This window comes from Panulirus ornatus, chromosome 14, assembly GCF_036320965.1.
Source record: "Panulirus ornatus isolate Po-2019 chromosome 14, ASM3632096v1, whole genome shotgun sequence".
Lineage (NCBI taxonomy): Eukaryota > Metazoa > Arthropoda > Malacostraca > Decapoda > Palinuridae > Panulirus > Panulirus ornatus.
The window spans coordinates 3,135,965-3,154,183 of NC_092237.1; the positions used below are offsets into that span (position 1 = coordinate 3,135,965).

Below are 18,219 nucleotides of genomic sequence, written 5' to 3' on the forward strand. Positions count from 1 at the left end.
ATATATATATATATATTATATTATATATATAATATATATATATATTATTTTTATTTATCTTATTTTGCTTTGTCGCTGTCTCCCGCGTTTGCGAGGTAGCGCAAGGAAACAGACGAAAGAAATGGCCCAATCCACCCACATACACATATATATACATACACGTCCACCCATGCAAATATACATACCTATACATCTCAATGTATACATATATATACACACACAGACATATACATATATACACATGTACATAATTCATAGTCTGCCTTTATTCATTCCCATCGCCACCTCGCCACACATGGAATAACAACCCTCCTCCCCCCTCATGTGTGCGAGGTAGCGCTAGGAAAAGACAACAAAGGCCCCATTCGTTCACACTCAGTCTCTAGCTGTCATGTAATAATCACCGAAACCAACAGCTCCCTTTCCCCATCCAGCCCCACAGAGCTTTCCATGGTTTACCCCAGACGCTTCACATGCCCTGATTCAATCCACTGACAGCACGTCAACCCCGGTATACCACATTGTTCCAATTCCCTCTATTCCTGGCATGTCTTTCACCCTCCTGCATGTTCAGGCCCCGATCACACAAAATCTTTTTCACTCCATCTTTCACCTCCAATTTGGTCTCCCACTTCTCCTCGTTCCCTCCACCTCCGACACATATATCCTCTTGGTCAATCTTTCCTCACTCATTCTCTCCATGTGAAAAAACCATTTCAAAATACCCTCTTCTGCTCTCTCAACTATGCTCTTTTTATTTTCCACACATCTCTCTTACCCTTACATTACTTACCCGATCAAACCACCTCACACCACATATTGTCCTCAAACATCTCATTTCCAGCATATCCACCTTCCTGCGCACAACTCTATCTATAGCCCATGCCACGCAACCATACAACATTGTTGGAACCACTATTCCTTCAAACATACCCATTTTTGCTTTCGGAGATAATGTTCTCGACTTCCAAACATTCTTCAAGGCTCCCAGAATTTTCGCCCCCTCCCCCACCCTATGATTCACTTCCGCTTCCATGGTTCCATCCGCTGCCAGATCCACTCCCAGATATCTAAAACACTTTACTTCCTCCAGTTTACTCCATTCAAATATATATATATATATATATATATATATATATATCTATATATATATAATATATATAATATATATATATATATATATATATATATATATATATATATATATATTGGGGTGTCTAAACGTGTGTGGATGTAACCAAGATGAGAAAAAAGGAGATATAGGTAGTATGTTTGAGGAAAGGAACCTGGATGTTTTGGCTCTGAGTGAAATGAAGCTTAAGGGTAAAGGGGAAGAGTGGTTGGGGAATGTTTTGGGAGTAAAGTCAGGGCTTGGTGAGAGGATAAGAGCAAGGGAAGGAGTAGCTCTACTCCTGAAACAGGAGTTGTGGGAGTATGTGATAGAGTGTAAGAACGTAAACTCTAGATTGTTTTATATGGTAAAACTGAAAGTGGATAGAGAGAGAGATGGGTGATCATTGGTGCTTATGCACCTGGGCTATGAGAAGAAAGATCATGAGAGGCAAGTGTTTTGGAAGCAGATGAGTGAGTGTGTTAGCAGTTTTGATGCACGAGACACCGGTTATAGTGATGGATGATTTGAATGCAAAGGTGAGTAATGAAGCAGTTGAGGGAATAATTGGTTTTTACATGGGGTGTTCAGTGTTGTAATGGAAATGATGAAGAGCTTGTAGATTTGTGTGCTGAAAAAGGCCTGGTGATTGGGAATACCTGGTTCAAAAAGAGAGATTATACATAAGTATACATATGTAAGTAGGAGAGATGGTCAGAGAACATTATTGTGATTACATGTTGATTGATAGGCATGTGAAAGAGAGACTTTTGGATGTTAATGTGCTGAGAGGTGCAACTGGAGGGATGTCTGATCATTATCTTGTGGAGGCGAAGGTGAAGATTTGTAGAGGTTTTCAGAAAAGAAGAGAGAATGTTGGGGTGAAGAGAGTGGTGAGAGTAAGTGAGCTTGGGAAGGAGACTTGTTTGAGGAAGTACCAGGAGAGACTGAGTGCAGAATGGTAAAAGGTGAGAGCAAAGGACATAAGGTGAGTGGGGAAGGAATGGGATGTATTTAGGGAAGCAGTGATGGCTTGCGCAAAAGATGCTTGTGGCATGAAAAGCGTGGGAGGTTGATAGATTAGAAAGAGTAGTGAGTGGTGATTGATTACATGTTGATTGATAGGCATGTGAAAGAGAGACTTTTGGATGTTAATGTGCTGAGAGGTGCAACTGGAGGATGTCTGATCATTATCTTGTGGAGGCGAAGGTGAAGATTTGTAGAGGTTTTCAGAAAAGAAGAGAGAATGTTGGGGTGAAGAGAGTGGTGAGAGTAAGTGAGCTTGGAAGGAGACTTGTTTGAGGAAGTACCAGGAGAGACTGAGTGCAGAATGGTGAAAGGTGAGAGCAAAGGACATAAGGTGAGTGGGGAAGGAATGGGATGTATTTAGGGAAGCAGTGATGGCTTGCGCAAAAGATGCTTGTGGCATGAAAAGCATGGGAGGTTGATAGATTAGAAAGAGTAGTGAGTGGTGGGATGAATAAGTAAGATTATTAGTGAAGAGAAGAGAGAGGCATTTGGATGATTTTTGCAGGGAAATAGTGCAAATGACTGGGAGATGTATAAAAGAAAGAGGCAGGAGGTCAAGAGAAAGGTGCAAGAGGTGAAAAAGAGGGCAAATGAGAGTTGGGATGAGAGAGTAACATTAAATTTTAGGGAGAATAAGATGTTTTGGAAGAAGGTAAATAAGGTGCGTAAGACAAGAGAATAAATGGGAACATCGGTGAAGGGGGGCTAATGGGGAGGTAATAACAAGTAGTTGTAATGTGAGAAGAGTTAAGTGAGTATTTTTGAAGGTTTTGTGATGTGTTAGATGATAGAGTGGCAGATATAGGGTGTTTTGGTTGAGGTGGTGTTCAAAGTGAGAGGGTTAGGGAGAATGATTTGGTAAACAGAGAAGAGGTAGTGAAAGCTTTGCGGAAGATGAAAGCCGGCAAGGCAGTGGGTTTTGATAGTATTGCAGTGGAATTTATTAAAAAAGGGGTGACAGTGTTGTTGACTGGTTGGTAAGGATATTAAATGTATGTATGGCTCTTGGTGAAGTGCCTGAGGATTGGCGAAATGCATGCATAGTGCCATTGCACAAAGGCAAAGGGGATAAAGCTGAGTGTTCAAATTACAGAGGTATAAGTTTGTTTAGTATTCCTGGTAAATTATATGGGAGGGTATTGATTGAGAGGGTGAAGGCATGTACAGAGCATCAGATTGGGAAGAGCAGTGTGGTTTCAGAAGTGGTAGAGGATGTGTGGATCAGGTGTTTGCTCTGAAGATTGTATGTGAGAAATACTTAGAAAAACAAATGGATTTGTATGTAGCTTTTATGGATCTGGAGAAGGCATATGATAGAGTTGATAGAGATACTCTGTGGAAAGGTATTAAGAATATATGGTGTGGGAAGCAAGTTGCTGGAAGCAGTGAAAAGTTATTATCGAGGATGTATGGCATGTGTACGAGTAGTAAGAGAGGAAAGTGATGGTTCCCTGTGAATGTCGGTTTGCGGCAGGGGTGTGTGATGTCTCCATGGTTGTTTAATTTGTTTATGGATGGGGTTGTCAGGAAGGTGAGTGCAAGAATTTTGGAGAGAAGGGCAAGTATGCAGTCTGTTGTGGATGAGAGGGTTTGGGAAGTGAGTTATTTGTTGTTTGCTGATGATGAAGTGCTGGCGGCTGATTCGGGTAAGAAACTGCAGAAGCTAGTGACTGAGTTTGGTAAAGTGTGTGAAAGAAGAAAGTTAGAGTAAATGTGAATAAGAGCAAGGTTATTAGGTACAGTAAGGTTGAGGGACAAGTCAATTGGGAGGTAAATTTGAATGGAGAAAAACTGAGGAAGTAAAGTGTTTTAGATATCTGGGAGTGGATTTGGCAACGGATGGAACCATGGAAGCGGAAGTGGATCATAGGGTGGGGGAGGGGGCGAAAATCCTGGGAGCCTTGAAGAATGTGTGGAAGTCGAGAACATTATCTCGGAAAGCAAAAATGGTATGTTTGAAGGAATAGTGGTTCCAACAATGTTATATGGTTGTGAGGCATGGACTATAGATAGGGTTGTGCAGAGGAGGGTGGATGTGTATATATATATATATTATATTATATACTATATATATATATATATATATATATATATATATATATTATATATGTATATAAATGTAGTTTTCGGGATGTTGGCATGTGTATTAGGCATGGGTGTTAGTATCAGAGTTATGGAAGAGAGGTGTGAAGTAGTTGAAGTGATGTTTGGTGAGATTGTGATGTAGTATATGTTGTTATGAACGGGAGGGAGGTGATGAGAGTTTTGGAAAGAGGGAGTATGAGTTTAGTTTGTAATGAGAGAGTGATGGAAAAATATAATATAGTATGGATGAAATGAAATGAGGATAGTGGTGGAAACTAGTTGATGTTGGGATGATGAATAGTAGGTAAGGTGAAATGAGAAGTGGAAGTGGTGAACATAGGTGGTTTGAATGGTTGTTGATGGAAGGAGGAGTGAAGTTTAGATTTGGAGTGGTGGAAGAGAATGGGGAAATGGAAAAGATGGGGAAGGAGAGATTGGTAGGATGATATTGGGGACTTGAGAGGAAGTGAGGAGTGAAAAGAGTGATGTGTGGAGAGTGGACGAAGGGAGTGGTGGTAGTGGATTGAAATTATTGGGACGAAATGAGTGAGGGATGAAAAGGAAGGGATAGAACAGAAGTGGAATTGATCGATGGGTTGGGTATACGGGGTTGACGTGTGTCAGTGGATTGAATCAGGGCATGTGAAGCATCTGGGGTAAAGCCGGAAAGCTGTGTAGGTAAGTATATTTGCGTGTGTGGACGTATGTATATACATGTGTATGGGGGTGGGTTGGGCCATTTCTTTCGTCTGTTTCCTTGCACTACCTCGCAAACGCGGGAGACAGCGACAAAAAAAAAAAAAAAATATATATATATATATATATATAGATAGATAGATAGTTAGAGTTGTGCACAGGAGGGTGGATGTGCTGGAAATGAGATGTTTGAGGACAATGTGTGGTGTGAGGAGGGTTGATCAAGTAAGTAACGTAAGGGTAAGAGAGATGTGTGGAAATAAAAAGAGCGTGGTTGAGAGAGCAGAAGAGGGTGTTTTGAAATGGTTTGGGCACATGGAGAGAATGAGTGAGGAGAGATTGACCAAGAGGATATATGTGTCGGAGGTGGTGGGAACGAGGAGAAGTGGGAGACCAAATTGGAGGTGGAAAGATGGAGTGAAAAAGATTTTGTGTGATCGGGGCCTGAACATGCAGGAGAGTGAAAGGAGGGCAAGGAATAGAGTGAATTGGATCGATGTGGTATACCGGGGTTGACGTGCTGTCAGTGGATTGAATCAGGGCATGTGAAGCATCTGGGGTAAACCATGGAAAGCTGTGTAGGTATGTATATTTGCGTGTGTGGACGTGTGTGTATATACATGTGTATGGGGGTGGGTTGGGCCATTTCTTTCGTCTGTTTCCTTGCGCTACCTCGCAAACGCGGGAGACAGCGACAAAGCAAAAAAAAAAAAAGAAAAAAAAAATATTTTTTTTTTTATTATACTTTGTCGCTGTCTCCCGCGGTTGCGAGGTAGCGCAAGGAAACAGACGAAAGAAATGGCCCACCCCCCCATACACATGTATATACATACGTCCACACACGCAAATATACATACCTACACAGCTTTCCATGGTTTACCCCAGACGCTTCACATGCCTTGATTCAATCCACTGACAGCACGTCAACCCCGGTATACCACATCGCTCCAATTCACTCTATTCCTTGCCCTCCTTTCACCCTCCTGCATGTTCAGGCCCCTATCACACAAAATCTTTTTCACTCCATCTTTCCACCTCCAATTTGGTCTCCCTCTTCTCCTCGTTCCCTCCACCTCCGACACATATATCCTCTTGGTCAATCTTTCCTCACTCATTCTCTCCATGTGCCCAAACCACTTCAAAACACCCTCTTCTGCTCTCTCAACCACGCTCTTTCTATTTCCACACATCTCTCTTACCCTTACGTTACTTACTCGATCAAACCACCTCACACCACACATTGTCCTCAAACATCTCATTTCCAGCACATCCACCCTTCTGCGCACAACTCTATCCATAGTCCATGCCTCGCAACCATACAACATACAACCATACTATTCGCCATTTCCTTCATCAGCGAGGTATTGTTAAGAACAGAGGACAGGGCTTTTGAAGGAAATCCTCACTTGGCCCCCTTCTTTGTTCCTTCTTTCGGAAAATTAAAAATGAGAGGGGAGGATTTCCAGCCCTTCGCCTCCCTCCCCTTTTAGTCACCTTCTACAACACACAGGGAATACGTGGGAAGTATTCTTTCTCCCCTGTCCCCAGGGATGATATATATATATATATATATATATATATATATATATATATATATATATATATATATATATATATATATATGTATATATATTATTTTTATTTATCTTATTTTGCTTTGTCGCTGTCTTTTGTGTTAGCGAGGTAGCGCAAGGAAACAGACGAAAGAAATGGCCCAACCCACCCACATACACATATATATACATACACGTCCACCCATGCAAATATACATACCTATACATCTCAATGTATACATATATATACACACACAGACATATACATATATACACATGTACATAATTCATAGTCTGCCTTTATTCATTCCCATCGCCACCTCGCCACACATGGAATAACAACCCTCCTCCCCCCTCATGTGTGCGAGGTAGCGCTAGGAAAAGACAACAAAGGCCCCATTCGTTCACACTCAGTCTCTAGCTGTCATGTAATAATGCACCGAAACCACAGCTCCCTTTCCCCATCCAGGCCCCACAGAGCTTTCCATGGTTTACCCCAGACACTTCACATGCCCTGGTTCAATCCATTGACAGCACGTCGACCCCGGTATACCACATTGTTCCAATTCCCTCTATTCCTTGCATGTCTTTCACCCTCCTGCATGTTCAGGCCCCGATCACACAAAATCTTTTTCACTCCATCTTTCCACCTCCAATTTGGTCTCCCACTTCTCCTCGTTCCCTCCACCTCTGACACATATATCCTCTTGGTCAATCTTTCCTCACTCATTCTCTCCATGTGAAAAAACCATTTCAAAATACCCTCTTCTGCTCTCTCAACCATACCCTTTTTATTTCCACACATCTCTCTTACCCTTACATTACTTACCCGATCAAACCACCTCACACCACATATTGTCCTCAAACATCTCATTTCCAGCACATCCACCCTTCTGCGCACAACTCTATCCATAGTCCATGCCTCGCAACCATACAACATTGTTGGAACCACTATTCCTTCAAACATACCCATTTTTGCTTTCGGAGATAATGTTCTCGACTTCCAAACATTCTTCAAGGCTCCCAGAATTTTCGCCCCCTCCCCCACCCTATGATTCACTTCCACTTCCATGGTTCCATCCGCTGCCAGATCCACTCCCAGATATCTAAAACACTTTACTTCCTCCAGTTTACTCCATTCAAATATATATATATATATATATATATATATATATATATATATATATATATATATATATATATATATATATATATATATATATATTGGGGTGTCTAAACGTGTGTGGATGTAACCAAGATGAGAAAAAAGGAGATATAGGTAGTATGTTTGAGGAAAGGAACCTGGATGTTTTGGCTCTGAGTGAAATGAAGCTTAAGGGTAAAGGGGAAGAGTGGTTGGGGAATGTTTTGGGAGTAAAGTCAGGGCTTGGTGAGAGGATAAGAGCAAGGGAAGGAGTAGCTCTACTCCTGAAACAGGAGTTGTGGGAGTATGTGATAGAGTGTAAGAACGTAAACTCTAGATTGTTTTATATGGGTAAAACTGAAAGTGGATAGAGAGAGAGATGGGTGATCATTGGTGCTTATGCACCTGGGCATGAGAAGAAAGATCATGAGAGGCAAGTGTTTTGGAAGCAGATGAGTGAGTGTGTTAGCAGTTTTGATGCACGAGACCGGGTTATAGTGATGGATGATTTGAATGCAAAGGTGAGTAATGAAGCAGTTGAGGGAATAATTGGTTTACATGGGGTGTTCAGTGTTGTAAATGGAAATGATGAAGAGCTTGTAGATTTGTGTGCTGAAAAAGGCCTGGTGATTGGGAATACCTGGTTCAAAAAGAGAGATATACATAAGTATACATATGTAAGTAGGAGAGATGGTCAGAGAACATTATTGGATTACATGTTGATTGATAGGCATGTGAAAGAGAGACTTTTGGATGTTAATGTGCTGAGAGGTGCAACTGGAGGGATGTCTGATCATTATCTTGTGGAGGCGAAGGTGAAGATTTGTAGAGGTTTTCAGAAAAGAAGAGAGAATGTTGGGGTGAAGAGAGTGGTGAGAGTAAGTGAGCTTGGGAAGGAGACTTGTTTGAGGAAGTACCAGGAGAGACTGAGTGCAGAATGGTAAAAGGTGAGAGCAAAGGACATAAGGTGAGTGGGGAAGGAATGGGATGTATTTAGGGAAGCAGTGATGGCTTGCGCAAAAGATGCTTGTGGCATGAAAAGCGTGGGAGGTTGATAGATTAGAAAGAGTAGTGAGTGGTGATTGATTACATGTTGATTTATAGGCATGTGAAAGAGAGACTTTTGGATGTTAATGTGCTGAGAGGTGCAACTGGAGGGATGTCTGATCATTATCTTGTGGAGGCGAAGGTGAAGATTTGTAGAGGTTTTCAGAAAAGAAGAGAGAATGTTGGGGTGAAGAGAGTGGTGAGAGTAAGTGAGCTTGGGAAGGAGACTTGTTTGAGGAAGTACCAGGAGAGACTGAGTGCAGAATGGTGAAAGGTGAGAGCAAAGGACATAAGGTGAGTGGGGAAGGAATGGGATGTATTTAGGGAAGCAGTGATGGCTTGCGCAAAAGATGCTTGTGGCATGAAAAGCATGGGAGGTTGATAGATTAGAAAGAGTAGTGAGTGGTGGGATGAATAAGTAAGATTATTAGTGAAAGAGAAGAGAGAGGCATTTGGATGATTTTTGCAGGGAAATAGTGCAAATGACTGGGAGATGTATAAAAGAAAGAGGCAGGAGGTCAAGAGAAAGGTGCAAGAGGTGAAAAAGAGGGCAAATGAGAGTTGGGATGAGAGAGTAACATTAAATTTTAGGGAGAATAAGATGTTTTGGAAGAAGGTAAATAAGGTGCGTAAGACAAGAGAATAAATGGGAACATCGGTGAAGGGGGGCTAATGGGGAGGTAATAACAAGTAGTTGTAATGTGAGAAGGAGTTGAAGTGAGTATTTTGAAGGTTTGTTGAATGTGTTAGATGATAGAGTGGCAGATATAGGGTGTTTTGGTTGAGGTGGTGTTCAAAGTGAGAGGGTTAGGGAGAATGATTTGGTAAACAGAGAAGAGGTAGTGAAAGCTTTGCGGAAGATGAAAGCCGGCAAGGCAGTGGGTTTTGATAGTATTGCAGTGGAATTTATTAAAAAAGGGGGTGACAGTGTTGTTGACTGGTTGGTAAGGATATTAAATGTATGTATGGCTCTTGGTGAAGTGCCTGAGGATTGGCGAAATGCATGCATAGTGCCATTGCACAAAGGCAAAGGGGATAAAGCTGAGTGTTCAAATTACAGAGGTATAAGTTTGTTTAGTATTCCTGGTAAATTATATGGGAGGGTATTGATTGAGAGGGTGAAGGCATGTACAGAGCATCAGATTGGGGAAGAGCAGTGTGGTTTCAGAAGTGGTAGAGGATGTGTGGATCAGGTGTTTGCTCTGAAGAATGTATGTGAGAAATACTTAGAAAAACAAATGGATTTGTATGTAGCTTTTATGGATCTGGAGAAGGCATATGATAGAGTTGATAGAGATACTCTGTGGAAGGTATTAAGAATATATGGTGTGGGAAGCAAGTTGCTGGAAGCAGTGAAAAGTTATTATCGAGGATGTATGGCATGTGTACGAGTAGTAAGAGAGGAAAGTGATGGTTCCCTGTGAATGTCGGTTTGCGGCAGGGGTGCGTGATGTCTCCATGGTTGTTAATTTGTTTATGGATGGGGTTGTCAGGAAGGTGAGTGCAAGAATTTTGGAGAGAAGGGCAAGTATGCAGTCTGTTGTGGATGAGAGGGTTTGGGAAGTGAGTTATTTGTTGTTTGCTGATGATGAAGTGCTGGCGGCTGATTCGGGTAAGAAACTGCAGAAGCTAGTGACTGAGTTTGGTAAAGTGTGTGAAAGAAGAAAGCTGAGAGTAAATGTGAATAAGAGCAAGGTTATTAGGTACAGTAAGGTTGAGGGACAAGTCAATTGGGAGGTAAATTTGAATGGAGAAAAACTGGAGGAAGTGAAGTGTTTTAGATATCTGGGAGTGGATTTGGCAACGGATGGAACCATGGAAGCAGAAGTGAGTCATAGGATGGGGAAGGGGGCAAAAGTTCTGGGAGCGTTGAAAAATGTGTGTAAGGAATAGTGGTTCCAACAATGTTATATGGTTGTGAGGCATGGACTATAGATAGGGTTGTGCAGAGGAGGGTGGATGTGTTGGAAATGAGATGTTTGAGGACAATATGTGGTGTTAGGTGGTTTGATCGAGTAAGTAATGAAAGGGTAAGAGAGATGTGTGGTAATAAAAAGAGTGTGGTTGAGAGAGCAGAAGAGGGTGTTTTGAAATGTTTTGGTCACATGGAGAGAATGAGTGAGGAAAGATTGACAAAGAGAATATATGTGTCAGAGGTGGAAGGAACGAAGAGTAGTGGGAGACCAAATTGGAGGTGAAAGGATGGAGTGAAAACGATTTTGAGTGATCGGGACCTGAACATGCAGGAGGGTAAGAGGCTTGCAAGGAATATATATATATATATATATATATATATATATATATATATATATATATATATATATATATATATATATATATATATATATATATGTTATCCCTGGGGATAGGGGAGAAAGAATACTTCCCACGTATTCCCTGCGTGTCGTAGAAGGCGACTAAAAGGGGAGGGAGCGGGTGGCGGGAAATCCTCCCCTCTTGTTTTTTTTTTTTTTTTAATTTTCCAAAAGAAGGAACAGAGAAGGGGGCCAGGTGAGGATTTTCCATCTAAGGCCCAGTCCTCTGTTCTTAACGCTACCTCGCAAATGCGGGAAATGGCGAATCGTATGAATGAATGAATGAATATATATATATATATATATATATATATATATATATATATATATATATATATATATATATATATATATATATATGTAGTGAATGTAGGTTTGCGGCAGGGGAGTGTGATGTCTCCATGGTTGTTTAATTTGTTTATGGATGGGGTTGTTAGGGAGGTGAATGCAAGAGTTTTGGAAAGATGGGGCAAGTATAAAGTCTGTTGGGGATGAGAGAGCTTGGGAAGTGTCAGTTGTTGTTCGCTGATGATACAGCGCTGGTGGCTGATTCATGTAAGAAACTGCAGAAGCTGGTGACTGAGTTTGGTAAAGTGTGTGAAAGAAGAAAGTTAAGAGTAAATGTGAATAAGAGCAAGGTTATTAGGTACAGTAGGGTTGAGGGTCAAGTCAATTGGGAGGTAAGTTTGAATGGAGAAAAACTGGAGGAAGTAAAGTGTTTTAGATATCTGGGAGTGGATCTGGCAGCGGATGGAACCATGGAAGCGGAAGTGGATCATAGGGTGGGGGAGGGGGCGAAAATCCTGGGAGCCTTGAAGAATATGTGGAAGTCGAGAACATTATCTCGGAAAGCAAAAATGGCTATGTTTGAAGGAATAGTGGTTCCAACAATGTTGTATGGTTGCGAGGCGTGGACTATGGATAGAGTTGTGCGCAGGAGGATGGATGTGCTGGAAATGAGATGTTTGAGGACAGTGTGTGGTGTGAGGTGGTTTGATCGAGTAAGTAACGTAAGGGTAAGAGAGATGTGTGGAAATAAAAAGAGCGTGGTTGAGAGAGCAGAAGAGGGTGTTTTGAAATGGTTTGGGCACATGGAGAGAATGAGTGAGGAAAGATTGACCAAGAGGATATATGTGTCGGAGGTGGAGGGAATGAGGAGAAGTGGGAGACCAAATTGGAGGTGGAAAGATAGAGTGAAAAAGATTTTGTGTGATCGGGGCCTGAACATGCAGGAGGGTGAAAGGAGGGCAAGGAATAGAGTGAATTGGATCGATGTGGTATACCAGGGGTTGACGTGCTGTCAGTGGATTGAATCAGGGCATGTGAAGCGTCTGGGGTAAACCATGGAAAGTTGTGTGGGGCCTGGATGTGGAAAGGGAGCTGTGGTTTCGGGCATTATTGCATGACAGCTAGAGACTGAGTGTGAACGAATGGGGCCTTTGTTGTCTTTTCCTAGTGCTACCTCGCACACATGAGGGGGAAGGGGGATGGTATTCCATGTGTGGCGAGGTGGCGATGGGAATGAATAAAGGCAGACAGTGTGAATTGTGTGCATGGGTATATATGTATGTGTCTGTGTGTGTGTATATATATGTGTACATTGAAATGTATAGGTATGTATATTTGCGTGTGTTGACGTGTATGTATATGCATTGTGTATGGGGGTGGGTTGGGCCATTTCTTTCGTCTGTTTCCTTGCATCAGTCTACAGGTGGTCTGATAAAAGAATGATGAGATTCAGTTCAAGTGAGTGCAAGGTGATCAGGGTGGGACAGAGTGAAAGAAGTCTTTGGTGTGAGTATTACCTAACAGGAATCTGCATTTGAAAGAGATGCAGGGTTTGACATTGTGAAAGAGGCAGACTTTCTGCTGACAATTATAAAAACACATTCAAATGCGTGGCAACAGACATATTCATAAAATTCAACACTACATTTTTCAGACCAAAACTAAAGACCTGATTGAGAGGGTAAAGAGAAGAGCAATTAAGATGATAATTTAATTTAGAGAATTCAGTTACAGAGAGAGGCTGTTGACAATAGAAGAGAGGTGAGAGAGGGTAGGACCCGATAACAGCTTTCAAGTGTCCAGATCATGAGGGTGATACTGATTGGGAACAATTCTTCAAGGGATGCAGCACTAGATTAACTAAGGGTCATAACAAAAAGCTGGTTAAAAAGGGAGAAAGGATGTTTAGAAGTGCTGATTATTGTGTTTGGGTGGTGGATGGCTGAAATATGGTAACCAGTAAGGCAATGAATGCTGACATATTACATTGATTTAAAAGGGTACTAGATGGCACAGTCAGTTCAGAAAATGGAGCCCCACATGTGTAGAACTCTCTGTATTGCAAAAATATGTAATTATCAGCTTCTATTGTATCTCCCTCGAATCTGCCATCAGTGCCATGTCATCAACAAACAACTGACTCATCTCTGCATTCACTTTCTTCACCACCCAATTCAAAGTCACATTCCAAATAACCTGTCTCTCTTCACTGCTAAAGCTCATAAATAAATAACACGGCCCTGTTACCACATGCCCTTCTCTCTTATTACTCATATACATGCCTTGCTCTTCTGATAAAAATCCTTCCATGCTTATAAAAAAACTAACAGCTTCTAGCAACTTTCCTCCTTCACCATATATTGTATGGTCACTAGGAAAACATTTGATTAAAAAAGATGAAGAGAATACAGAAACATTTCATGGGTAAGATAATTAGGATGCAGCATATGTATTACCATGAACAACGAAGAGAACTAGAGCTTTACACTTTCGAATGTCAGGAGAGATATATGCTAATATATGAATGGCAATTAATAGAGGGGATAAAGAAGCTTGTTCTGAACCTTATGGTATCTAGACAAGAACAATTGATAATCATTAAATCAAGAGTATTGGCTGAAAATTAACCAAATATGAATAAGGCAGAGAAACATGAATGCCCATCAAGGTACTTGGAATGACTATTTAACACAACACTGGGTGATCCAAGAAATTTAAATGGGATGACTACAGAGACATTCAAAAAAAAATTAGACATGGTTGAAAATAGTAGATGAACATACTGGAATAGATAACTATGTCAGAGGAGTAGCTAATGAAAAAATAGTATTATACAAGCAAGACAAGTGAGAAGATGAGGCAAGGTGGTCAAGAGAAACATTGATCCTCAACTTATAAGTCAAGTGTTGAGTGCACCATGCCATCCCTACCACCATGGCAAAATCTGGACCTACAAATGGCCCATGAAAGCTGGAATGGTATCTCAATATATGTTCTCAAAGAATCTGTAGAGTGGAAGAGAACCTATACGAAATCCATCCCAGAAAGAAATAGAACTCTGAAGATGGCTAAGGAAGAAATCAGATTTGACTTTGAGTATCATGCAAGTGAAACAACTTACAAGAATCAATCTGGAAAAGGGACACTAGTGTGGACATAATGCCCAGTCTAATCCCAGAAAATCACATCAGAAGGGTTATGAGAATTGTAACCTATTTCTTGTGTAGTGGCAAAATTGTTTTTAGTTACAAGGCAGAACCATTTAAAAAAAGATGTATACATCATATGTTAGACCAAAACTAGATTTTGTACCATCTATTTGATATCCACACTTACAGACACTATTGCTAGTTAGATGGCGGATGACAGAATTAGTACTTTGTAAATGAGCAGAGTTACAAGCAGAGGATTGTATCCTTGTATCTACTACATTAGAAGACAGAAAAAGAGGAAATAAGAGTGCAACTTTCAAATTCCTCACTGGCTTCAATGACATAAATATGAAGGAGTTCTTTTATCTATCTGTATTTCTGATGTCCATTCCCTTAGCAAATCCCTCCAAGGGGTGGCCATGGCAAAAGTCTCTCCATAATTGGTTAACTGTAGTGCTGCTTCTTAGCCTTTATTGCCTCACTCAACAAGCCACTGGCAAGGGGAACCCCCTGCACTGTGTTTTCAGAGGCTCCTGCTGAGTGTTGCTACCTAATGTTCCAACCTGCTAATTCTACCTCTGCTCCCACCTAATGTTCCTACTTACTACTTCTACCTAATGTTTCTACCGAATACTCCTGTCTAATGTTCCTACTTATTAGTTCTATTTATCATTCCTACCATTTTGCCAAAAGGCAGGGCTAGCACATAGTGCTCACCACAGGAAAATTTAGAGCTAAGTGTTATCAAGTGTTAGGTGTGACAAGGAGAGGTTGTATGTTTGTAGACAGTTCATATGTTGGTGAGGCAGATAGAAAAGATAGTTAACTGGGTGAGAGGAGTAAAACTTGACAACCAATGAAGTGCTGGCTCACTTTGCAACTGTCACTAACTTTCATGATATCCAGGTGGATAATACTGGTGATATACCTTCCTGGTCACTGCCTCCCTACTACTACCTACTTTTCTTAACACTGGAAGAATTGGTAAACCAAAAGCCACAGTGGGAAACTGAAATAGGAAGAATCAAGGATATTAGAACATACTTACATAGCATTAGAGTTATGGAGAAAGAGAAAAAGAAGAGAATGTGGTAATCACTGAAACATTCAACAATTTTACAGCACAGTACTTCTGAGAAGTTAAAAGATGGGGTTCCACCTATATAGAACTCCCTCCATGTGTGCAGAAGTAAATATTCAGATGTTTGAAACAGAGGCACTGGGAAAATTAAGTCTTCGTTAGGAATCCAGGGTGAAGAGATGGTGTCAATAGAAGGTGAAAAGATAGCATTTCATGAGTACATCTCTTTCCTAAGCACATGTAGATAATAACATACTCATGCACACACACTTATGAATAAATTCAAACACACACTAAGCAGTACCCCTGCCCACTTTCAGGAGAGAAGTGTATCTAGAGATGAATGTATAGATACGGCTAATCATTCAGCAATTGGCAGAGTAAGGCTGTCTGCTGCTACTTTACATGAACCATGTCTAAAGTAAGAAAAAAAAAGTTTACCTAAATTTGAAATTCCTCTTGGGATTATTTTAAACAAATGTGTATACCACAATAATAAACCTTGATCATGATAGAATTGTAAATTTTTTTCTTATCAGTAAGACAAGCAACATATTCACCTCAAATGGATCACATATCTTGTACAAAGATCTAATAAACATTGCACTCTTGATAAACTTCTAGAAACACTACAAACAACTACAGACATCCATTTTTAGGAACACACAGGGCTGCTTTCCAGTGTGGCTTCCATCCAAAACAGGTCTGTTTGTTGACCTCTGCAGTATTTCAGTTACCACTAAATGAATTGTGTTTGTCCTTTGTAGCAGCAACATTATGCTCTCCAAATATCAGCTGCCTATGTCTGGACTGCATATGTAGGTCAAAATATATTTTGATAAGTATGTTTTCCTAAGCATAGAAAACTGAATGGATGTGAAATTGAAACTCAGTGACATTTGTCCCATGCAGGATTTTTTCATATTTCTTTCCCTGGGGATAGGGGAGAAAGAATACTGCCCATATACCCCCTTATATGTCTTTGGAGACAACTAAGAGGGGGCAGTATTGGGAGGCTGGAAATCTTCCCTTCTTGTATCACTTTTCAAAAGGGACAGAAAAAGGAATAAGTAAGAATTTTTTCCTTCATTGCTTAGTTATCTGTTCTTAATGCTACCTTGCTTATACAGGAAATGAACATATGCACTAAATATATAGGAAAGAAAGAAAAATAAGGATTTCTGTTAAGCTTTTGATTTATTTTCTTCTGCTACAGAGCACATTAGTTCTACAGTCTGGTGTTGGAGGACTCTTTGCCAGTAGTCTCCTGCATAGAGCTTATTTGTCTAGTAGCATCATATACAGCATTGTTAAACTATTAGTGCCTCAGATAGAGCATTATTGGTCTTGTATTTCCTTGCATAGAGCATTATTAATCCATGTTTTTGTCTCTTTTTTTTAATTGAAGCATCTTGTTTTTATATATGATTTTCCTACCAATTTGACAAGAGTTTACATTAATATAATTGAAAAACAGTAGTAACACAATACACAACATAAACAGTGGACAGATATACATTATACTTTACAAGAACCATGATACTGCAAACCAAATTTTTCTTGATGCTGATACTTTTTATGTTTGTATCACAGAGATTACTGGAATGAAATCTACTCGTAGACCACAGAGGAAGCTTTTTATACCATTCCACAACAGACAACCTCCCCTTTCCCAGAGATGAAATAGCTGTCACCACAAAACCTGCTGACATAGGATTCTCCCTCACAGAGTATCATGAGGAACCTGGTGCGTCGCTATGTCACAGTGGAGCAGCGGAAGGCCGAGAATCAGGGTGTTACAGAAGATGATGTCAACGAGATCAAGCAGGACATCTCGGCCTTCCGCTGTGAGCTGGTGGAGATCCTCAAGAACTCTGGCATGAACACTTCAACAGCGGCCGCCATAGGTCAAGGTATTCTGCCCCGCGGCAGTAAGTTATCAACATCCCTTCATCCATGTCCAGGCCTGCCTCTCCCCCTGTCTTGTGTCCCTTTACCAGGAGGATGGTTGAGCTGAGGAGCACTTCAGAAGAAACCTTTGAGAGGTTCTTAGAGGCAGAACTATGCTTGTGATACTTTATTTAGTGCATACATATACTCATATATATATAATATGCACATACACACAAATACTTACACACTAAGGAAAATCAAACTTTATAGAGTGGCTTTGCCCTTTTGTTTATCCTTCTGATTGCCTGGTTTTAGCTTTTTGTTAGGAGCCCACACTAACAGTTTACAATGAAAAATAAGACAAGGGTGCTTTCAAACATGGTCAGATACCAGAATATGAAAGATTAATTTATCATTTATGTTATTTTTTATACTTGATTGCCGTTTCCTGCATCAGCAAGGTAGTGCCAGGAAACAGATGAAGAATAAACCATCCACTCATTTATGCACATATATGTATAATGCATAAATGCACATATATGTACATATACATACATATACATATACATATCAACATGCACATATACATACACATACACAGACATATACATATATACACATGTACATATTCATACTTGCTTGTCTTCATCCATTCCTGGCGCCACTCCTCCCCACAGGAAACAATATCACCACTCCCTGCATCAGCAAGGTAGCACCAGGAAAATAGACAAAAAAGGCCACATTCATTCACACTCAGTCTCAAGCAGTCATGTGTAGAGTGTAATATTTGCACATGTTCACTTTGTGCTTGCTTGAGTTCAAAAA

At 40.6% G+C, this 18,219-nt stretch overlaps 1 protein-coding gene across 1 annotated transcript in view; it reads left to right on the top strand.

The window, feature by feature from the left end:
- Positions 1–18,219, top strand: part of LOC139753163 (transient receptor potential-gamma protein-like) — a 479,099-nt gene that overhangs the window by 442,217 nt on the left and 18,663 nt on the right. The window contains exon 17 of the mRNA XM_071669339.1: positions 17,231–17,432. Within this exon, the coding sequence (XP_071525440.1) occupies positions 17,231–17,432 (202 nt within the window). The remainder of the gene's footprint in view (positions 1–17,230; positions 17,433–18,219) is intronic.